We start from the raw sequence: 16,933 nt of genomic DNA on the forward strand, positions 1-16,933 counted from the left end.
TATTTCGAGTGCCCTTCCATCCTTAGGCCTAAAGAAGGATATCGGTTTGTTCATAAAAATGATTTCACTGCTAAAAACAGGGTGGAACCAAACATGCAGTGGCACTAAACGGAACTAAGCATGCAGATGTGAACAATAACGTAATGCCGCAGAAATGCTGTTCTAAAACGTCAACTTGTTTTTTCAGTGTTCGGCGCATAGACAGAATGTATTTACGCTCTGTGTCAACCGCATCTGCATATGCCACAAGCAGACAACATGCAGAATGCGGACAATGTGACAAGGTGCAGGTGAACGTACTTAACACACACTAGTGACTGGCCAAGGAGGCATCTAGCTTCAGTGGTGTTGCAGATTGCTTAGGGGATGGAGTACAGAGACCAGAGTGCAGGGGTGAAGGAAATGACAACTGGAGAACGGTTTCAAGAATGTTTCACTTGTGGGATTACAGAGAAGTATCAAGTAATAAAAGATTATCAGTGAAAGAATGGAGCCAGGGGTAGTTACAACAGCCAGAGCCAGCACTGCTGAACCTGCTTTCCCAAAGCCAGGACTAGCAAAAAAAATGGTATGATTTAGAGTATGGGAGTGGTGGTGCCCTCCAGCTGAAACACAGTCCTCTATTTATTCCAATGGAACAGGTTTGTGCAGTTAAAATGAAGAAAGAGGCCAAAGTTCAGGAAGTGGGAGTGCTAATGGATGAAGTTGCTTATGGCGGCGTGACACCAGGTGGCTCTCTGCAGCCTCTACATAGAGTTGCTACATAGGCTTTGCCACAGTTCTGCGTTCCTTTTCTTTTTCCACCAAACAACTGTGTAGCACCGCGAAGCCAACCCAACATGCAATATGGTTGCATTGCATCATCTGTCGTCGGTACGGCTTGCCGCGCTATGTGCGAGCTGTAGTGAAGGTGACTTACTTTTATTAGGACAGCGAAAGTAATTCCCTCTCGACTGCTTTTCAGTCTAGCTGATCGGCTCCTGCAAAGACTATGTATGGCTTCACTGCACAACTTGGTTGCTTATGCAGCGCCTTCGCGCAACTCTGGCAAAGCCTATATAGTAACTCTAACTCTACGCCAGACAGCTGACATGGCAAGAACAAGACACAGGGCCAGTTCCAGTTTGAGCAGCACCAAAAATGGCAATTTCAATGCTCACCTACAGCCACTCTATAAACAAGTGACACGAGGTGTTTCTGTAGGGAGCCAGGACCGCGGGGAGCTGGCGAACCACGGGGCATACAGGGCAGCACAAAGGCTGTGGTGGCTGGGATGATAGCTGTGTGCTTTCTGGAACTTAAACCCAGAGGGTTCTGGTGATGACTTAGGAGCAAACTACTAAAAGCTTATAAGTTTTCCTGCAAACTAAGACAACCACACCGAACAAAGAAGTAGTAGTCATAAGCTTTAGGACACAAATTAAGCGTCCACCAGATCGACGGCCTATTGTACGAAGGCTAATTGGTCCTTTGGTGAAGATTTACGCCAGGCATGCCAGGAGACAGGCGAAAAGTAGGGATAGTGTGATTATTGTATAGTGGCAATTTTGAAGATTCGCATAGACGGAGGGGCAGTTACGACATGATGGGTCAGCTCATACGATAAAGAGGCGTGCTGGGGTAGTTAGGGCATTTGTTTGAATTTTGCGGAGAACTCTGCTCTGGGGATAGTGAAGGTTGGGTGGGGCACCAGAAGATAGGCAAAACCTTCCATTTGCTGCGTATAGTGCTGTTGCCAATGTGTGTGTGAGAGTGTGTGACTCGTCTCCCAGGGGATCACCGGAGCCTGGTTATGGAAATTTTGGGCGATCTGATTATGCAGCTCATTTCCAGTGATCCCTGAATGACCAGGGATCCACGTTAGAGTGACAGTGATCGGGCATAAAGTTAAATGGGTGTTATCGAGATTATCTCATGTCAACAGGTATGGTGCAGTTTTGCCTGGATCGAAAAGCAGCTTGTGAGTCCATGTATATAATGTTTGTGGAGAGGATATTTGCAGGAATGTCTGAGCGGCATGCACAATGACCGTGATTTCATGTACGATTGAGCTGGGAGGGTTGCTAAAAGGTCCACACATAAGGCATATATGGGGTCTGGAAGACGCAGGGAGTGGATGTGCGCTAATGCCAGTGTCTGAAAGGTATGATATCTGTGTATGCCACCGTATGAGTTGAGAAAGGGGGGTTGTGGTGAGCAATTTGAGCCTGTCGGCGACCATCATGAAGACTCGGCTGCATATGTGCTGGGATATTGGTGCAATGGGAGGCTGAAAGGGAGTGCATGGCTGGATATGGGGGGGGGGGGGTGGGGGGGGGTGGAGAGGAATATCAATTGGGGTTATTCCAGCCTCCCGCAGAATTCAGTGACCCCTGATGCGTTAGCTGGCACTCCCAACGGAGGTTGATAAACACAGGAAAGGGCAGAAAATGACCTGTTTCGTATGTTGGACGCGTGCACTGGGAGATTGAGTGCGGCGCCGAGTTTGGCAAGATGTTGCTGTGTAAGGTAAGGTAAAGGATTTTGTTTAAGGCACGTGACTCACTTTTAATTAGTCCGGCATGGCACCTGATTACCCGATTAACCAAATAAGTTACTTGTGATGTGTTGGATGGAGGGCTGTTTCGTGTGAAAGTGCATATGCTGAGAACCCGACACGAATTGACAAATTTTAGCAGTGCTTCAATGAACAGCCAAGATGAAAGACTTAAAGATTCGTCACACTTCAAACTGATCATCTTAACATCTTTAGCACAAAGGCATCTAAGCCAGGACATGAGGCAACGGCGAGTACGCATGATTGTCAGGAAAAGGAAACAAAAATAGTTGGTGGAGCGACAGTTTAGCCCGGATATGATAGCCCGGAAGAGCTAACGAAGGATAGGGTGCCTCGATGCGCACCCTAACGAAGGAAAGAGGGCAGCGCCATCTTTAGCTTCGCAGTGCCGGAAGCAGCCGCTATGCAGCTTGAAACCACGGTTACAGTGCTCCACGGTGCTTGAAACATTGAAGGCCAGTCGTGGGCCAGCCGGTCGATGCTCGCGCGATGCACATCGCCATGGAGGAAGGAATGCACATCGCGCTCCTGGGGCTCAATCGCAATCACCGGGATTCAAAAAGTGCGCTCAGCTCAGCCGTGAACGGTCGACCAGCGCGCCGCCACACCTGTCCGAATTTCCGGTCGCGCCGCTCGTAACTCGTTGCGCTTTCTAGCTGTGTGATGTGCCTGGGCTGTTCCAAACCGCTGTTCCAGCATTGAACCAAACTGAAACCCAGCAAAGGCCGGTGGCAGAAACGATTGGAATCTGGAGCTGTACTGCTTTCAACTGCGTTGCGTCATTCATGTACGTGTGACTCGGGGTCTAGGCACGAGCTCTGTGTGTCAAGTTCCCTTTCCATCTGACTTGAAGGGCTCGTCTTTGTTGCATTCACACTGAAGCTAGCAACGGACGCCCCAGTGTCTGCTGTTTTGAAGATATAAAAATAGCCTGTTTATTTCGCTTAGCCCGTTTGGTTAGCCTGCCGTGAAAGTAGTTCCGATCGTTTTCGTCGCCTGCGCGGTGTATGATGGTCGCCTGTATCGGTTTCAGCGCTCGTAAACCTGACACTGGCCGCGGCGAAACGGCAAAATTTGCCCTTTTCCTGTGTCAGGGCACATTAAAGATCCCCATGTGGTCGGAATAAATACTAAGCCCTCCACTAGCCCAGCTAACCATTCTACAGCTCTAACGGCTTCCTTCATAGCCCCAGTCGGTAGTTGAACCCCATAACATCCAAGTGATCCAAGGGCCGGACTAGGGAACCCTCTCGGGAATCCCAGCTGTTGACACAGCTGGGATTCCCGAGAGGGTCCCGAAAGGGACACACGCTCGCACACGCGCGTGCTCTCATTGCCCAAAATAGTAGATGCGGTCCCGGTTCAGTTTCTACTGCCTCGGCTTCGATTGCATCTTTGCGTCGGCAGTTTTATGATCTCGCGACGTCTCATATCCGTGAAATTCGACGCGTGGGTTTCAGGCCACTGTGACATTTGAATGAACAAATCCGCGAACTTCCTGGCACCAGCTTCTTTGAATGGCTCTATCCTTTCCTTCTCCTTTGAGTGGCTGCGCGACTGAAACAATTTCTTTGGGTGAAGTCCTCCGATTCGCCCCTTCTATCTTTTGACAGTGCCTCTCCCGCCAGTGCGAGGTGTGTCTGACAGATTTCAGATGAAGGATTCGTCCTTGTAACTTTTACCTTCACAGACGGATCATTTATTTTTTGTCCTCTCGCCGTTTTGCTTCCCTCTGAAACTCCTCCTTAAAATTCCTTGTAAAAATTTATCTATATCCTTGACTGTTTCATATTTACTCTCGTTTGGTGCTACTCAACTGGGCTTCAGCAGCGGGTTGCAATGGTTTGCTCCGCGGTACACATTTTTGTTAACGCCTCTGGCAGGATTCCCTGCTAGGTGTGGCCAATTCTGCTGTTTCTCCTCTTCAGTTTCTTATTGAGCTGAAAATAATCGTTCTTGCTTCTTTCTGATAGTAGGGCCGTTTTCTATTATATTTTCTATTGTGTGTGTGTGTGTGTGTGTGTGTGTGTGTGTGTGTGTGTGTGTGTGTGTGTGTGTGCGTGTGTGCGTGTGTGCGTGTGTGTGTGTGTGTGTGTGTGTGTGTGTGTGTGTGTGTGTGTGTGTTAATATTATATCAAACAGCACAACACCTATGTCTGCTGGATACATGTGTGACCCATCATTATCTAAGGGCACAACAACAGCATTAGACTCGCAAACTTTGTGACACGAGAAGCCGTTGCTAACTGCCTAGGGTGCATTGAAAGAGCTGAAAGCGATATATTTACTAACGTCTCGAGTTTTGCGGCAACATGGGGAGCTAAGCATTTTACATACACATTACGGCCACCTGATCTATATGCGGCTTTGTGCGTTAGCACGAGTTCCTAACTGCTGCCCCAAAACCTCTGTGTCGAGGATAATATGAACTTCCGATGCATAAGTTTTCAGTTTTTTACAGTCGTTTTAGCTGTCAGACGTGGGAGTGAGGCATCGATTTCTTGCCAGGGTTATTCTGCTGAAACGATCCACGCCAGATGCAGCAAGCTCATCTCTGATCACTGCTATAGTAGTACAAACTCTGGCACGTTATACAGTGGGTGTCAAACCAGTCCGAATGCAGCAATGACTTGGAAAGGCAACAGAAATTGTGCTCGTGAAACATAATTCCAATAAACGCATGCTAGCTGTCAGTGTCAACAAATGCAGATGCTGTCTTTCAAGTTTCTGGAGACTGCAGATTGTTAGACGTGTTGCCTTCAGCATTAATTTTGTCATACACATGTTGCAAACCCCTTCTCATTTTGCAGGATTTGGAGCTGCGGAGTCATGACCTGTAAAGGTGCATGTGTGGCTATTTCAACGTGTGTATGAGCACGCAAGCGGGCTCTCCAGCTCTCATCCTCGTGTTCATCCTCCATGGTCCCATACATGAGTACACCAAGATTAATGCATTCAAGCCTACCAACTATACCATAAGCCACGGTATGATATCCCTTTTTCTCTTCTTGATGTTTGGTATTGCTCACATCACATGTTTATTTATAGTGTTCATTACAATGAAGTTGTGTGTGGGATACCCTAATATAGGTTTTGGTATCCTAGTAACAACAAATGGCCAAAAACTAAATTAAAGTATTATCATCACCGTCTGATTTATCATTCAAACTGCAGTGTGTGGACAGTTTCTTGGGCATATATGGTTGTTTCCTGTAATAGAACATAAAAGCCTCGTATTTGTTCTACGAAAAAGTGCTATGTGAAAGCTAATTTTAGGGTAATAGCGTAGCAGTGCAGTGGCACACAACCAAAGAGAAGCAGAGAGAGCAAAACACAGTGCAAGAATTAGCCATTTTTGTGTTCAAATTTATCTCATCTAGCTACTAATTCAACTAACACATCTCTCTCTCTCCTACCATTCCATTCTGCTAAGCAGCTTCACCTTGTCACATTCTAATTAGTGTTTGTGTGAAAAAAAAAGTAAAATATAGTAAACATAAGAAGGTATGGATGCCATTTTCTGCCAGGGATGACATTTTTGTTTTAAATTGTTTTTGTTTTTTAAGGTTGGAAGCTGTCATATTTTCATTGAATGCATCTCCATTGGACCAATCTGGGAATTTGTCATGGGTAAGCCGTTCCCACCAACCTCTAAAAGATTTTCTGTTATGTGCACTTCTCTTTTTTACAGTGTTGGCAAAATCGTACTTCATTTTTTTTTTTTTTTTTTTCATAGCAGTAGCTCTATAAAATACAACAATCAATTTCCATATTGATGCTATGGGAATTGTTGCGATATTCGGTTGTGATATCACTCGAATATCACTCGATTGTGATATTCGCGTTCATTCTCAACAACGAAACATCTTTAACTTAAGCGCTCAGTGTGTCCTCACAGTACGGGGGTCATAGGAGATCATGGCCCGTAGATCATGGCCCATGAGCCATCCTTACAGGCTCTGTCTGTACATCGGCATCTTGTTAAAGAATCAGAAACAGGATAAAAACTCCCACGTAGAACGCAGCTAAATTATTTAGAACAGATTTCTCCATTATTCGGGAATTGGTGAAAGGAAACACTGGGAGTCTTTCCAGACCGGGACTTACAGAATGGGACGCAGTAGTAAACCATGGCTTTGTAGTCACATAAATGGCAGAAGGAGGGGTCAAACATCAGGCAGGTCACTTGTTCCGGGCGCAGAGGCATCACTCGCACAGGTGTGTGCGCATCGTTCAGGGGAAATAAAGTTGAGATGTACGGCTGAAAATGTACATCCGCACCAAAGGCGATGCCAGAAGTACACTACGGCTGAGAAGGTCAACCATTGTCATAAAGTCAGCTTCATTGCAAACTAGCCGCAGGGTACAGCAATGCATGTGGTAGGCAAGGACGTCTCAGGAGGCTTTCCAGCTATCCATATATGATGGTGGTGATGAATGCCATCTATTACCCCGGGGCAATGCGCACTCCTCTGAACAGGACGAAATATTATGGTTGATACGCCATTTGAAGTGCGCAAAAAGTGCGATAAAAGTAGATTTTCTCAACTTACACTAACACAACGTGAAGTGGGTCAACAATCAGCCTGACTTGCCAACAAACGCGTGAAGGCGCCTGAAATTGCAGCACATATGTAGAAGCAGACAGAAATGTGACCAAAAGTGATAAAATGTCACTTTGGCATATATCATTTGCGATAATACATAAAGGTGAAACAGGTAATCCTTCTCACTCAGCCACTGATCGTAACAGGCTGGCAGAATTCAGAGCATTGCAGCAAACGGGATGTGACGGCAGTGAATCAGCGTTGCCCATTCGATGTCCTGGTCGGTAGATCAGCTTATAGTTGTACTGTGTGAGGAGTAAATGCCATCGAAGCATCCTCCGTGAAAGTATGGTAGGTATTGGACGACTGTGATGCAGCAAACCCAGCAGCGGCTTGTGGTCAGTGTAAACCTTGAAATGTCTGCCATAAAGGTATTGATGGAACTTCTTAATGCCGGAAATGACAGCCAGAGCTTCTCGGTCTGTCTGAGAATAGTTCCTTTCGGTCGCGCTCAGAGTACAGGAACCGAATGCAATAGGAGATTCTTGTCCAGTAGTGTCTTCGTGACTAATGACAAATCCTATGCTGTAGTCAGATGCGCCGCGGGCAAGTGGGAGTGGAATATCGTAGTGAACTAAGACATCGAATGTCTGTATGAGCTCCTTGGCAGGCTTGAAAGCATCGGCTTCCTCTTGGTGCCATCTCCACGTATGGTCCTTTGCAAGCAGGCGTTATAGAGGTTCAAGGGTGTGAGCTGCACCATGCAAGAATCTGTTGTAGAAGTTCAGTCTGAGAAAAGACTAAAGTTGCTAATGGTTCTTTGGACTGGGAGCATCTTTAAGGGCTTCAACCTTTTCTTCGGTCGGATGAATATCGGTGGCGTCAATGCGTTATCCAAGGAAGGTTACTTCCGGCATGCCGAAGGTGCATTTCTCTCATCTCAGATGAATGTTGTCGTCCCTTATGCGTTTCAGCGCAGCTCACAAGCGTTTGTTGTGCTCGTAGGCATGCTGTCCTCCCACTATAATATCGTCCAGGTACACTCAGACCCCAGGTAGTCTCACGAGGAGCTTTTCCATGTAGCACTGAAATATGGCTACTGCGAACGACACTTCGAACGGCAGGCGAGTAACACTGAACAGTCCCCAGTGCATATTGACTGTTAGGAGATCGGCTGTATAACTGTTCATGGCAAGCTACTGATAGTCTTGATTGAGGCCTAGTTGTTAGAATGATGTGCATCCAGCAAGGTTCGAAAAAAGCTGATCGATGGTTGGAACAGGATGTTTCCATCTTGATTGCTTGGTTAACGGTGCTTTTGTAATCACCACACAGCCTGACCTTGCCGTTTTTAACGACGCAGACTACCAATGTTGCCCATCGGTAGGATCGCAGGGCTGGCAGATGCCTTCCTGTACAAGAACGTCGATGGCTTCATCTACTTTGGGCAGTAGAGCCACAAGAACTTTACATGCTTTCATGAAGTTGGGAATGACTTCAGCCCTGAGCTCTATGCAAACGGACGGTGCCTTGCTCTTCCCTAGTCCTTCAGCAAAAAATTCTGGGTATTCAGAGACTGCATTCAACAAGATTAGCGGAACTTCGATTTGATATGTGTGGTTTATTCAGCAGAGCGATGTTCCCAACATAGAAAACCAATCTCTCCTTAACAGGCTGGTGCTACTTCCTCTGAAAACGAGGAGGCGAAGGCGAGTGCTCTTCATTCTGTATGAGACGGCGACGTCCAATGGTCCCGCAATCTCTAAGCTTTCCCCTGTATAGGAGTGCAGCTGTAGAGAAGATGGCCTTAGGTCTTGCCTTGACAGCCCAAGTTTCTCCATGGTCCCCTCACTGATGATGCTGCAGGCGACCCCGGAATCAACCTCCGTGGTCAGAGGCCTACTGTTTATCAGGACGTTGATGCATACTACTGGAAAAGCGACGTTGTTGGCACCACCCGTAGACTTGCGGCATTGAATTTCATGATGAAAACTGGCTGAAGTCGTAGAGTTTGACTTCATTTGGATCAGCTGATTGCAGAATTTGATGGCTGCATCCATGAGAATACTTGTTTTTGCGAGAAACTCCTTTCGATGCTGATCGGGCTCTGAAGTTTTTTATTTTACTGCCTCTTCCTGCAGGTTTTCTCGAGGTGTCTTTTGTTACCGCAGTAGTGACAGAGGGTGGAATGGTAGGAGGAAGCACGAGCATTTTGCTCGCCGGTGCAACATCAACATTGATGACTCGGAGGATGGTTGGCTGGCTTGACGTCCGGGCGCTTGGGATTCCTTTGCAATTAATGAGCTTCCGAGGGGACCCTTGAGCGGCAAACCTCTTCTGTCTTTGCGGCTGCTTCTTCGCCGCATGTGCTAGCAGGATGGCCCTAGAGAGCTTGGGATGTGGTTCAGCCAGGAGACGTTTTTCAATGGGTTCTTCACGCAGGCCACGGACTAACCGGTTGCAAAGAAGCCAATCCAGCTAATCCCCAAGCTCACAGTGTTGAGATAAGAGTCGAAAAGCGGCGAGATAATCCGGCACAGATTCGCCAGGTTGTTGGTATCACTTGTTGAAGTGGAAGTGTTCTATAGTGACGAAAGGTTTCTCGATGAAGTGGGTGTCGAGCTTGGAAACGATTTCTGAGAAGGGCAACTCCGAAGGTGCCTTGGGCGTGCAAAGCAAGCGCAGCAGGGTACACGCGTCGACACCGCATACGCTGCAGAGGAAAGTCCCCTTTTTTCTCATCGGACTGGATGTTGTGGGCTTGAAAGTAGAACTCGAGGCGTTCTAAGTAGACTGGCCGGGTAGAAGGCTCAGCGGGCGAGAATTCTCCGATCATGGCCGAAGGCACAAGCACTGCCATGTTGGCGGCTGTGCAGTGCTGGAGCGGATCCAGGAGCTTTGCCTCAGGCGCTTAGTACTGACTGAACTTGCGTGCTCGGAATCGCGGCAGTCCCATCCTTGTCACCAGTCATGTGTTCTCTTATCGGAGTCTGGGGCAAAACTGTTTATTGCAGTGAAAGCATACAAGCGGGGCACACAGAATAGAGAGAGAGCGAGCGAAGAGAGTTCAGTGTGCTATTGTAGCTTTGTACATGCTAAGACAGGTACTGTGGATGGCGCCAACGGTTATAGCGCAAAGCTTATGTGCGATGTAGATTAATCCTTTCCGGTCATCAGTTGGGCAATGCTCGACAGCTGAGCCGATGTGTGATGTAGATTAATCCTTTTCGGTCATCAGTTGGGCAACACTCGACAGCTGAAAATTACCTATTAGATCAGTTGTCGGGCACAGCCCGACATGTTTGGCCTAGGTAATTTGTAATTTCTGCAGGTAAATTGGCGCGCCCTCTGGTTGGATGTGTTGTATCTTACATTATTTTTTGATCATGTGGTTTCGAGGCCCTGAAATGGCTCCAAAACCTAGCAGCATGAGTTATATTCCGGGAGGCGTGTTTTATGGAAAGTTGCCCAGTGACTTTGTAGAAAACGAAGATGACCATAGTGACAAAGACAACTATGTGCCTCCTTCGACAGAATAGTCAACCACAAATTCGGACAGCGAAAGTGACTGAGAGGAAGCCTGGCCTCCAACCAGGAGAGTGCTTCGAGAGGTACCACACTTTGAACAAGTTCCGCTGATGTATTAGCGCAACTCAAAAAATGCTTTCAATAAATGTTTACAATGCAGCCATTATATGTCACTCCCTTTCTTAGCAAGGGGCTAGAAGGCCCAAAAGAATGCTGACCAGTGCAGAAGTCAGTGGGAAGCTACACCTGACCAGAAGGGGTTAAGAGCGAACCCTCTAAATTGTTTCAACAAGCCAGGTGCTGAGCCTACAATTTACTCGGGAAAAGTACAAGTGGGGTGTGGGGGTGCTTGAGTCCTGTGTAGGGACTTGCGAAACATTTGAGAACTGCTCTAGAGCAATTTTTTACAAGCAAGGCACTTTGGCTTTAAGTTAAAGCCAAGGTGCCTTGAATATTGGCTTATTGAATTCGACCCCATTTTAGCCTATAAAAGGATAGCTAAGCAAGAGCTGCCTCACCATTCATTAAGTCTTGAAGCATAATTCAGCTATCTCTGTGTTGTTTTAGAGAATATGCAGAGAGAGCATGTTTTAAAAGTTTTTTTTTTCTCTGTGCAGGCTCAGACACCACTCTTGGGAGCCGTTACTCATCATCTCATCGTGAGTCGCAAGCAGGGGGGCGGAAGTTTGTGTGCTCCGAGTGTGGCTATGACACTAATAAGCGCACCCAAATCATGGTGCACCTCTGCATCCACACTGGAGAGAAGCCCTATGTGTGCAGCCATTGCAGCAAAGGCTTCGTAACAAAGGCCGTTCTGAAGGCCCACCTCCTCGGTGTTCACGCTGGTGAAAAGCCATACCAATGCAGTCAGTGTTTCAAGCGCTTCCCAAAGGGTGACAGCCTGAAAAAACACATGCGCATTCACACCGGTGAAAAGCCCTACCAGTGTACCCATTGCTCCCAGTTGTTCTCACAGAAGTGCCTCCTGACAATCCATATTCGCGCTCACACTGGGGAGAAGCCATACAAATGCACTCATTGCAGCAAGAGCTTTACAAGGAAGAACTTCTTGACCGAACACATTCGCACCCACACGGGCGAGAAGCCTTATCTGTGCGTTCATTGCGGCAAGAATTATAAAACGAAGGCAGTGCTGAATGGGCACCTTCGCAGACACACAGGCGAGAAGCCGTACAAGTGTGAGCTCTGTCCCATGGCCTTCGCATGCAGAACTGGCTTAAACTCGCACCTGAAACGCCACAAGCATGCAAAACCGCCCTAGTGCCACTTTTCTTCCAGGGCATTTACATGCAACATGTGCTTGAAATCCTGTGGACAGATTTGTTGGCCAGAAGCACTCAGTGTTTCCAAGAGCTGGCAACTTCTGCCGCGCTTCAACTAAGTGCCTGTGAGCAGCCGTTGTACGCTGCATGAACCTGCTAGCTTGGCTGCACGTTTTTTTCTTGGTTGGTTCCATATTTTAGGGCATTTCAGGAGAGGCGTAATGGCTAAGTTAGCGTTGTAATAAGTTAGTAATTACTCATTGACATCCACCCAAGTGCAGCCGTATGGCTTTAAAGGAAAGCTATACAGCTTTCTCAGATACTTCCTAGTTAAAGAAAACCAACCAAACTAGGACATTGGATACTACTGCAGGTTGCACTCAAACCTATCAACCTCCCTGTAATTACCCCTCCTTCTTCGCTCCTGGATAACCTCAGAATAACTCCTATTCCAAAAAACGTTGCACCCGATACTAACCCAGGCAGACATTCCGCTCGCGTTTCCAGTCATATTCACCCTACAGATTCCACGATCGTCTACACAGATGCATCCCGAAATAACGTCGGAGCAGCTGCTTACTCAATTGAGAGCTGTAGCGATGTAGTGATGCATACCCTCAGTCCTTATATAGATCCTCCTCCTGTAGCGACCCTTGAGACCCTGCCAATAGTCGCCAGTATTCAAGACCTCTGCATATTGATTTTCAAGCCTACCTTTCTACTTTTCCTGTCTAGGTCACCAATCATTCTTTGCAGTTCATCTCTTGAGTTACTTAGCAAGGCAATGTCATCAGCAAATATCAGATTACTGAGGTATTCTCCATCTACCCTTATCCCTAACTGCTCCCATTCCAAGTCTCTGAATGGCAGAAGACTAAGGTAATGTTCGACAGCCTCAGGAAGGAACAGCAGTTTACGATTGGTAGCGAAGCACTGGAAGTAGTAGGCGAATATGTCTACTTAGGACAGGTAGGAACCGTAGATCCGGACCATGAAAAGGAAGTAACAAGAAGAATAAGATTGGGATGGAGCGCATTTGGCAAGCACTCGCAGATTATGACTAGCAGCTTACCGGTATTGCTTAAGAAGAAAGTATACAACAGTTGCATCTTACCTGTACTCACCTATGGGGCTGAAACGTGGAGGCTAACCAAGGGGGTTCTACTTAAGTTGAGGACAACGCAGAGGGCTATGGAACTAAAAATGGTAGGGGTAACATTAAGAGATAGGAAGTGTGCAGCATGGGTCAGAGAAATAATTCAAGTTACCGACATTCTAGTGAAATCAAGAAGAAGAAATGGGCATGGGCAGGACATGTAGTGCGAAGAGAGGATAACCGATGGTCGCTTAGGGTAACAAACTGGATTTCAAGGGAAGGAAAGCATAGCAGGGGGCGGCAGAAAATTAGGTGGGCGGATGAGGTTAAGAAGTTTGCAGGGGTCAAGTGGATTCAGCTAGTACAGAACCGGGTTAATTGGAGAAATATGGGAGAGGCCTTCGCCCTGCTGTGGGTATAGTCAGAGTGATGATGATGATGATTATTCAAGACCTCGCACAAGCACCCTTCAGGATATACCATATACACTGATTCAATACAAGCTATACGCGCCATTCATACGGGTCGCATTCCTGAAGAACTGCAGGATGATCTGCACAGAGCTCTCACCAAACTACGTCCCAGCACTGTCATACTGAGGTGGATTCCTGGTCACGCTGGAATCCCAGGTAATGAGGTAGTGCATCGCCATCCCGCGAACTTCAACACCGGGTGCCTGGGATTCCCTGGCCTTATCCACCCACTTGGGACACTACTCTTCACTACAAAAAAGAAATCAATATCACTATGACAACATTAGAGAAACTCTTCGTACACTTCCTCTTCCTGATAAATCTCTCACTACCATGCAAATACGCGTTCCTAGACGCATACAACTAAATACACTGCTTACTCCTGCCATATTGTTTCTATACCAAATCAGACATTCCCCCGCATGCCCAAATTGTTCTGAACACTATGCAAACTTGGAACATTGCATGTTTTCATGCCCTGTCGCAATTCAATCACCCCACTTTCCACACCCTTTTCCCCCAACGTGGCGGGCTCGGTTAGCATCTGACAAGCTGAAAGATCAGTTGGCCTTGGTGACCCTGGCCAGGACATTCTTGACGCTTAGTAATGCGTTAAATAAAGTTGTTTCTTCCTCCACTCCCACTTCAAGTTACTGAATCATTTGCTCTCGCCCTACCATCTGCTGACCGTCCTGGTTAGCTCAGTTGGTAGACTGACTACCCCGGAAAGGTGGTGGTCCCGGGTTTAATCCCCGGATAAGTTGGCTTCTTTGTATCCTCGGATTGTCTCCAGGAAAATGAAGTGTGCGAGAATGCACGGAACATATATGGCAGGTGTTCGATAGGGGTTCGGACATGTGGAAAAGTATACATAGGCCAAATGGGCCACGGTATAAATGAAGCGACTAGAGGAGCATATCAGCTTTCGATAAATAATTGTAAACAGTCCAATTTGCCCATACATTGCGACACATGCTCTTTGGCTATGTCCGGCTATGCCTGATAAGCCATGCCAGCCTTTGCTGGCTAGAACCAAAATCTTGAGGCTCAGTTGTGACCAGTCTGCACATGAGCTGGCACAAGCTTATTTCTTGGATATTTCTGGTGAAAAATGCATAAGTGATGTATCAATCAAACTGTATAAAAAAAAAGGCTGCTATTATGTGCACTGTAGGCATGATTTGACAGGCATGAAGCTATAAATATGTGTTTTTTTCTGAATAAAGTCAGTCACAATTATGTACCTGTCCTTGTGCTCTTCTCTTCCACGTCTTTATTTGTGCATTTCCTTTGCTTAAGTATATATGACCAACTCATCCAACAACATGCACTTTTAAATCCTGCTTCTGTGTCTTTTTATTCCCCAAGGTGGTGTTCATTGCTGTAATTTCTTGCACATGCGAGACATTCTGTACTGCTAGCAGTTCAGTTGTGGTTTAATCAGTTCTGTGCGTGCCTGTATTCGTTTTGTTCACCATGTTGTTGACCTATGAAGTGAGTTCCTGATTGTTGTTTCCCGTGCCTGTCACTAAATTGCTCAAACAGATGTCAAAGCAAAAGTGGCAATACAAAGCAAAAACTTGCTTTGTGCCACTGTGCAAAAGCTGTTGCCGCTTTAACAAGAACGTTTCCATGTTCACTGCGCCATCTGGTGCTACACAGCTTGCAGAATGGGAACAAAACACGAAGAGAATGTTAATGCTAACTGCTGTTGGCTGCCAAAGACGTTTTTGAGCATAGTTGTATTGAGTGCATGTTCAATGTCATAGCCGGTGTTGCCAACTAGCTTCTCCTTACAAACAATGTCTGAAACCTGATACCATGCCTGTGATATTCACAGATTATTCTGATCACTTTGTGCATTCGAAATGTCAGCTTTGTGCTCAGCCATTGAGAGTGAACCCCCAGGTGGTTGAAATTTTTCCATAGCCCTCCACTATGGGATTTCTCTGTGTAGGCTGCAATATCCACCATGGACGGCTTTTTTTTTTTTTTTTTTTTTTTCATTTATCTTGAATGTTGTTAAAACCCCTCAACTATATATTTCGTCATCTTTGTTATGAAATTTTTATTTCTACACTTACATGATCTTTCTGCTTTTCAGCCACCAATCTTCTAATTGCTTTTTGATAACTTGCAACGCAGATTCATTCGCCTGACCACTGGTATTTCTAAACCACTGCATTCGAGTATATGTTCAGTTGTTTCTACTGATTTACCACGCACAGCACATCTGTCATCTTCTTGGTTAAATTTCTTTTTGTAGCTGTGTGTTCTAAGGCACCCAAACCTAGCTTCAAAAAGTAGGGTGCCTGTTGAGTTATCTAAGAAAGAATTCCTGGCCTACCTTTTCCAGTTTTGGTATAATTCCACACTCTGCTTCTTTTCCATAGAATTTATCCAATTTTTACCTTCTGTGTCTTTTACCTGCTATTTAAAGCTCTTTATTACTCCGCTGTTGTGCCCTGTCATACTTACTGGTAAATTACCTAGTTCTTTTCATCCATTTTGAGTCTACGCTCTTTAGGTACATGTATTTCAATATTATAGCTGTATTATGGCTTTGAAAGGTGCCCAGCCCGTGATCCCTGTACTGCCTAGTTAGTGGTTTTGCCATGGGCACCTAGTGCTAATCGCCCAACAGCTCTCTGATTTATTTCTTATCTCTACTGTACAAGCCCAAAAACTGCATTCCTGCAAGTAAGCCCAGGCACCATAATTTCTTTATACCGCTCAGCACCTCATACCTGTTCAATAAAACTTGTTGCTGGGCTAGTTGGTGATACATTCTTAGAATAAAAGGTAGCGCAAAAGGACGAGCACGGAGAAAGGGACACAAACACGAACGCGTCCGTGTTTGTTTCCCTTCCTCCATGCTCATCCTTTTGCGCTACTTTTTATTCATACATGTTGTATTCCTAAAATTTCCTATGTTTCATTATCTCCGCATCTCTCCGCCCTTTTGTGATAACATACAGTTCATGCTTTTCCATGTATGTAGATCCTCCATTTATCCATACCCCGAGATATTTATATTCTGCCACTCTAGGCATTTCATGGCCTTGTATTTTAAGCACCTTATCAGTTGAACCTTTGAAAATCATCAGACCTGACTTAATTGTGCTAAGGCCTAGATTGCCCCCTTTGTCTTCACAAGAATTAACTAGGTTTTGCAGGTGTTCCTGGCTATCTGCTAACTGTAGAATATCGCCCGTATACATTAAAGCGAGCAGGCGTTGCTGCACGACTTTTCCGCCTAATATATACGACAAGTTAAAACCTAGATTACTCTCTTGTAGCATTCTTTCCACACATAAATCATGAACAGTGGTGGTGATAGAGGACAATTCCTCGTATTAGTCATTTGTGCATCTCGACAGTTTCCCTACATTTTATCCCTTCCATGTAACTTCTACTTTATATCTTTATATATTTCCTGTAAGAAATCT

The 16,933-nt window shown here is 46.0% G+C and overlaps 1 protein-coding gene across 1 annotated transcript; it reads left to right on the forward strand.

Moving 5' to 3' along the window:
• Positions 1–2,957: 2,957 nt before the first annotated feature.
• Positions 2,958–14,723, forward strand: LOC146175890 (uncharacterized). The gene is made up of 4 exons (XM_084582257.1): positions 2,958–3,344; positions 5,368–5,542; positions 6,124–6,187; positions 11,250–14,723. The coding sequence occupies exons 3-4, from the start codon at positions 6,184–6,186 to the stop codon at positions 11,912–11,914; spliced, it is 669 nt and encodes a 222-aa protein (XP_084438383.1). The 5' UTR covers positions 2,958–3,344; positions 5,368–5,542; positions 6,124–6,183; the 3' UTR covers positions 11,915–14,723.
• The last annotated feature ends 2,210 nt before the right edge of the window (positions 14,724–16,933 follow it).

This window comes from Amblyomma maculatum, chromosome 10 (genome assembly GCF_055883805.1).
Source record: "Amblyomma maculatum isolate TAMU_Amacu chromosome 10, ASM5588380v1, whole genome shotgun sequence".
NCBI lineage: Eukaryota > Metazoa > Arthropoda > Arachnida > Ixodida > Ixodidae > Amblyomma > Amblyomma maculatum.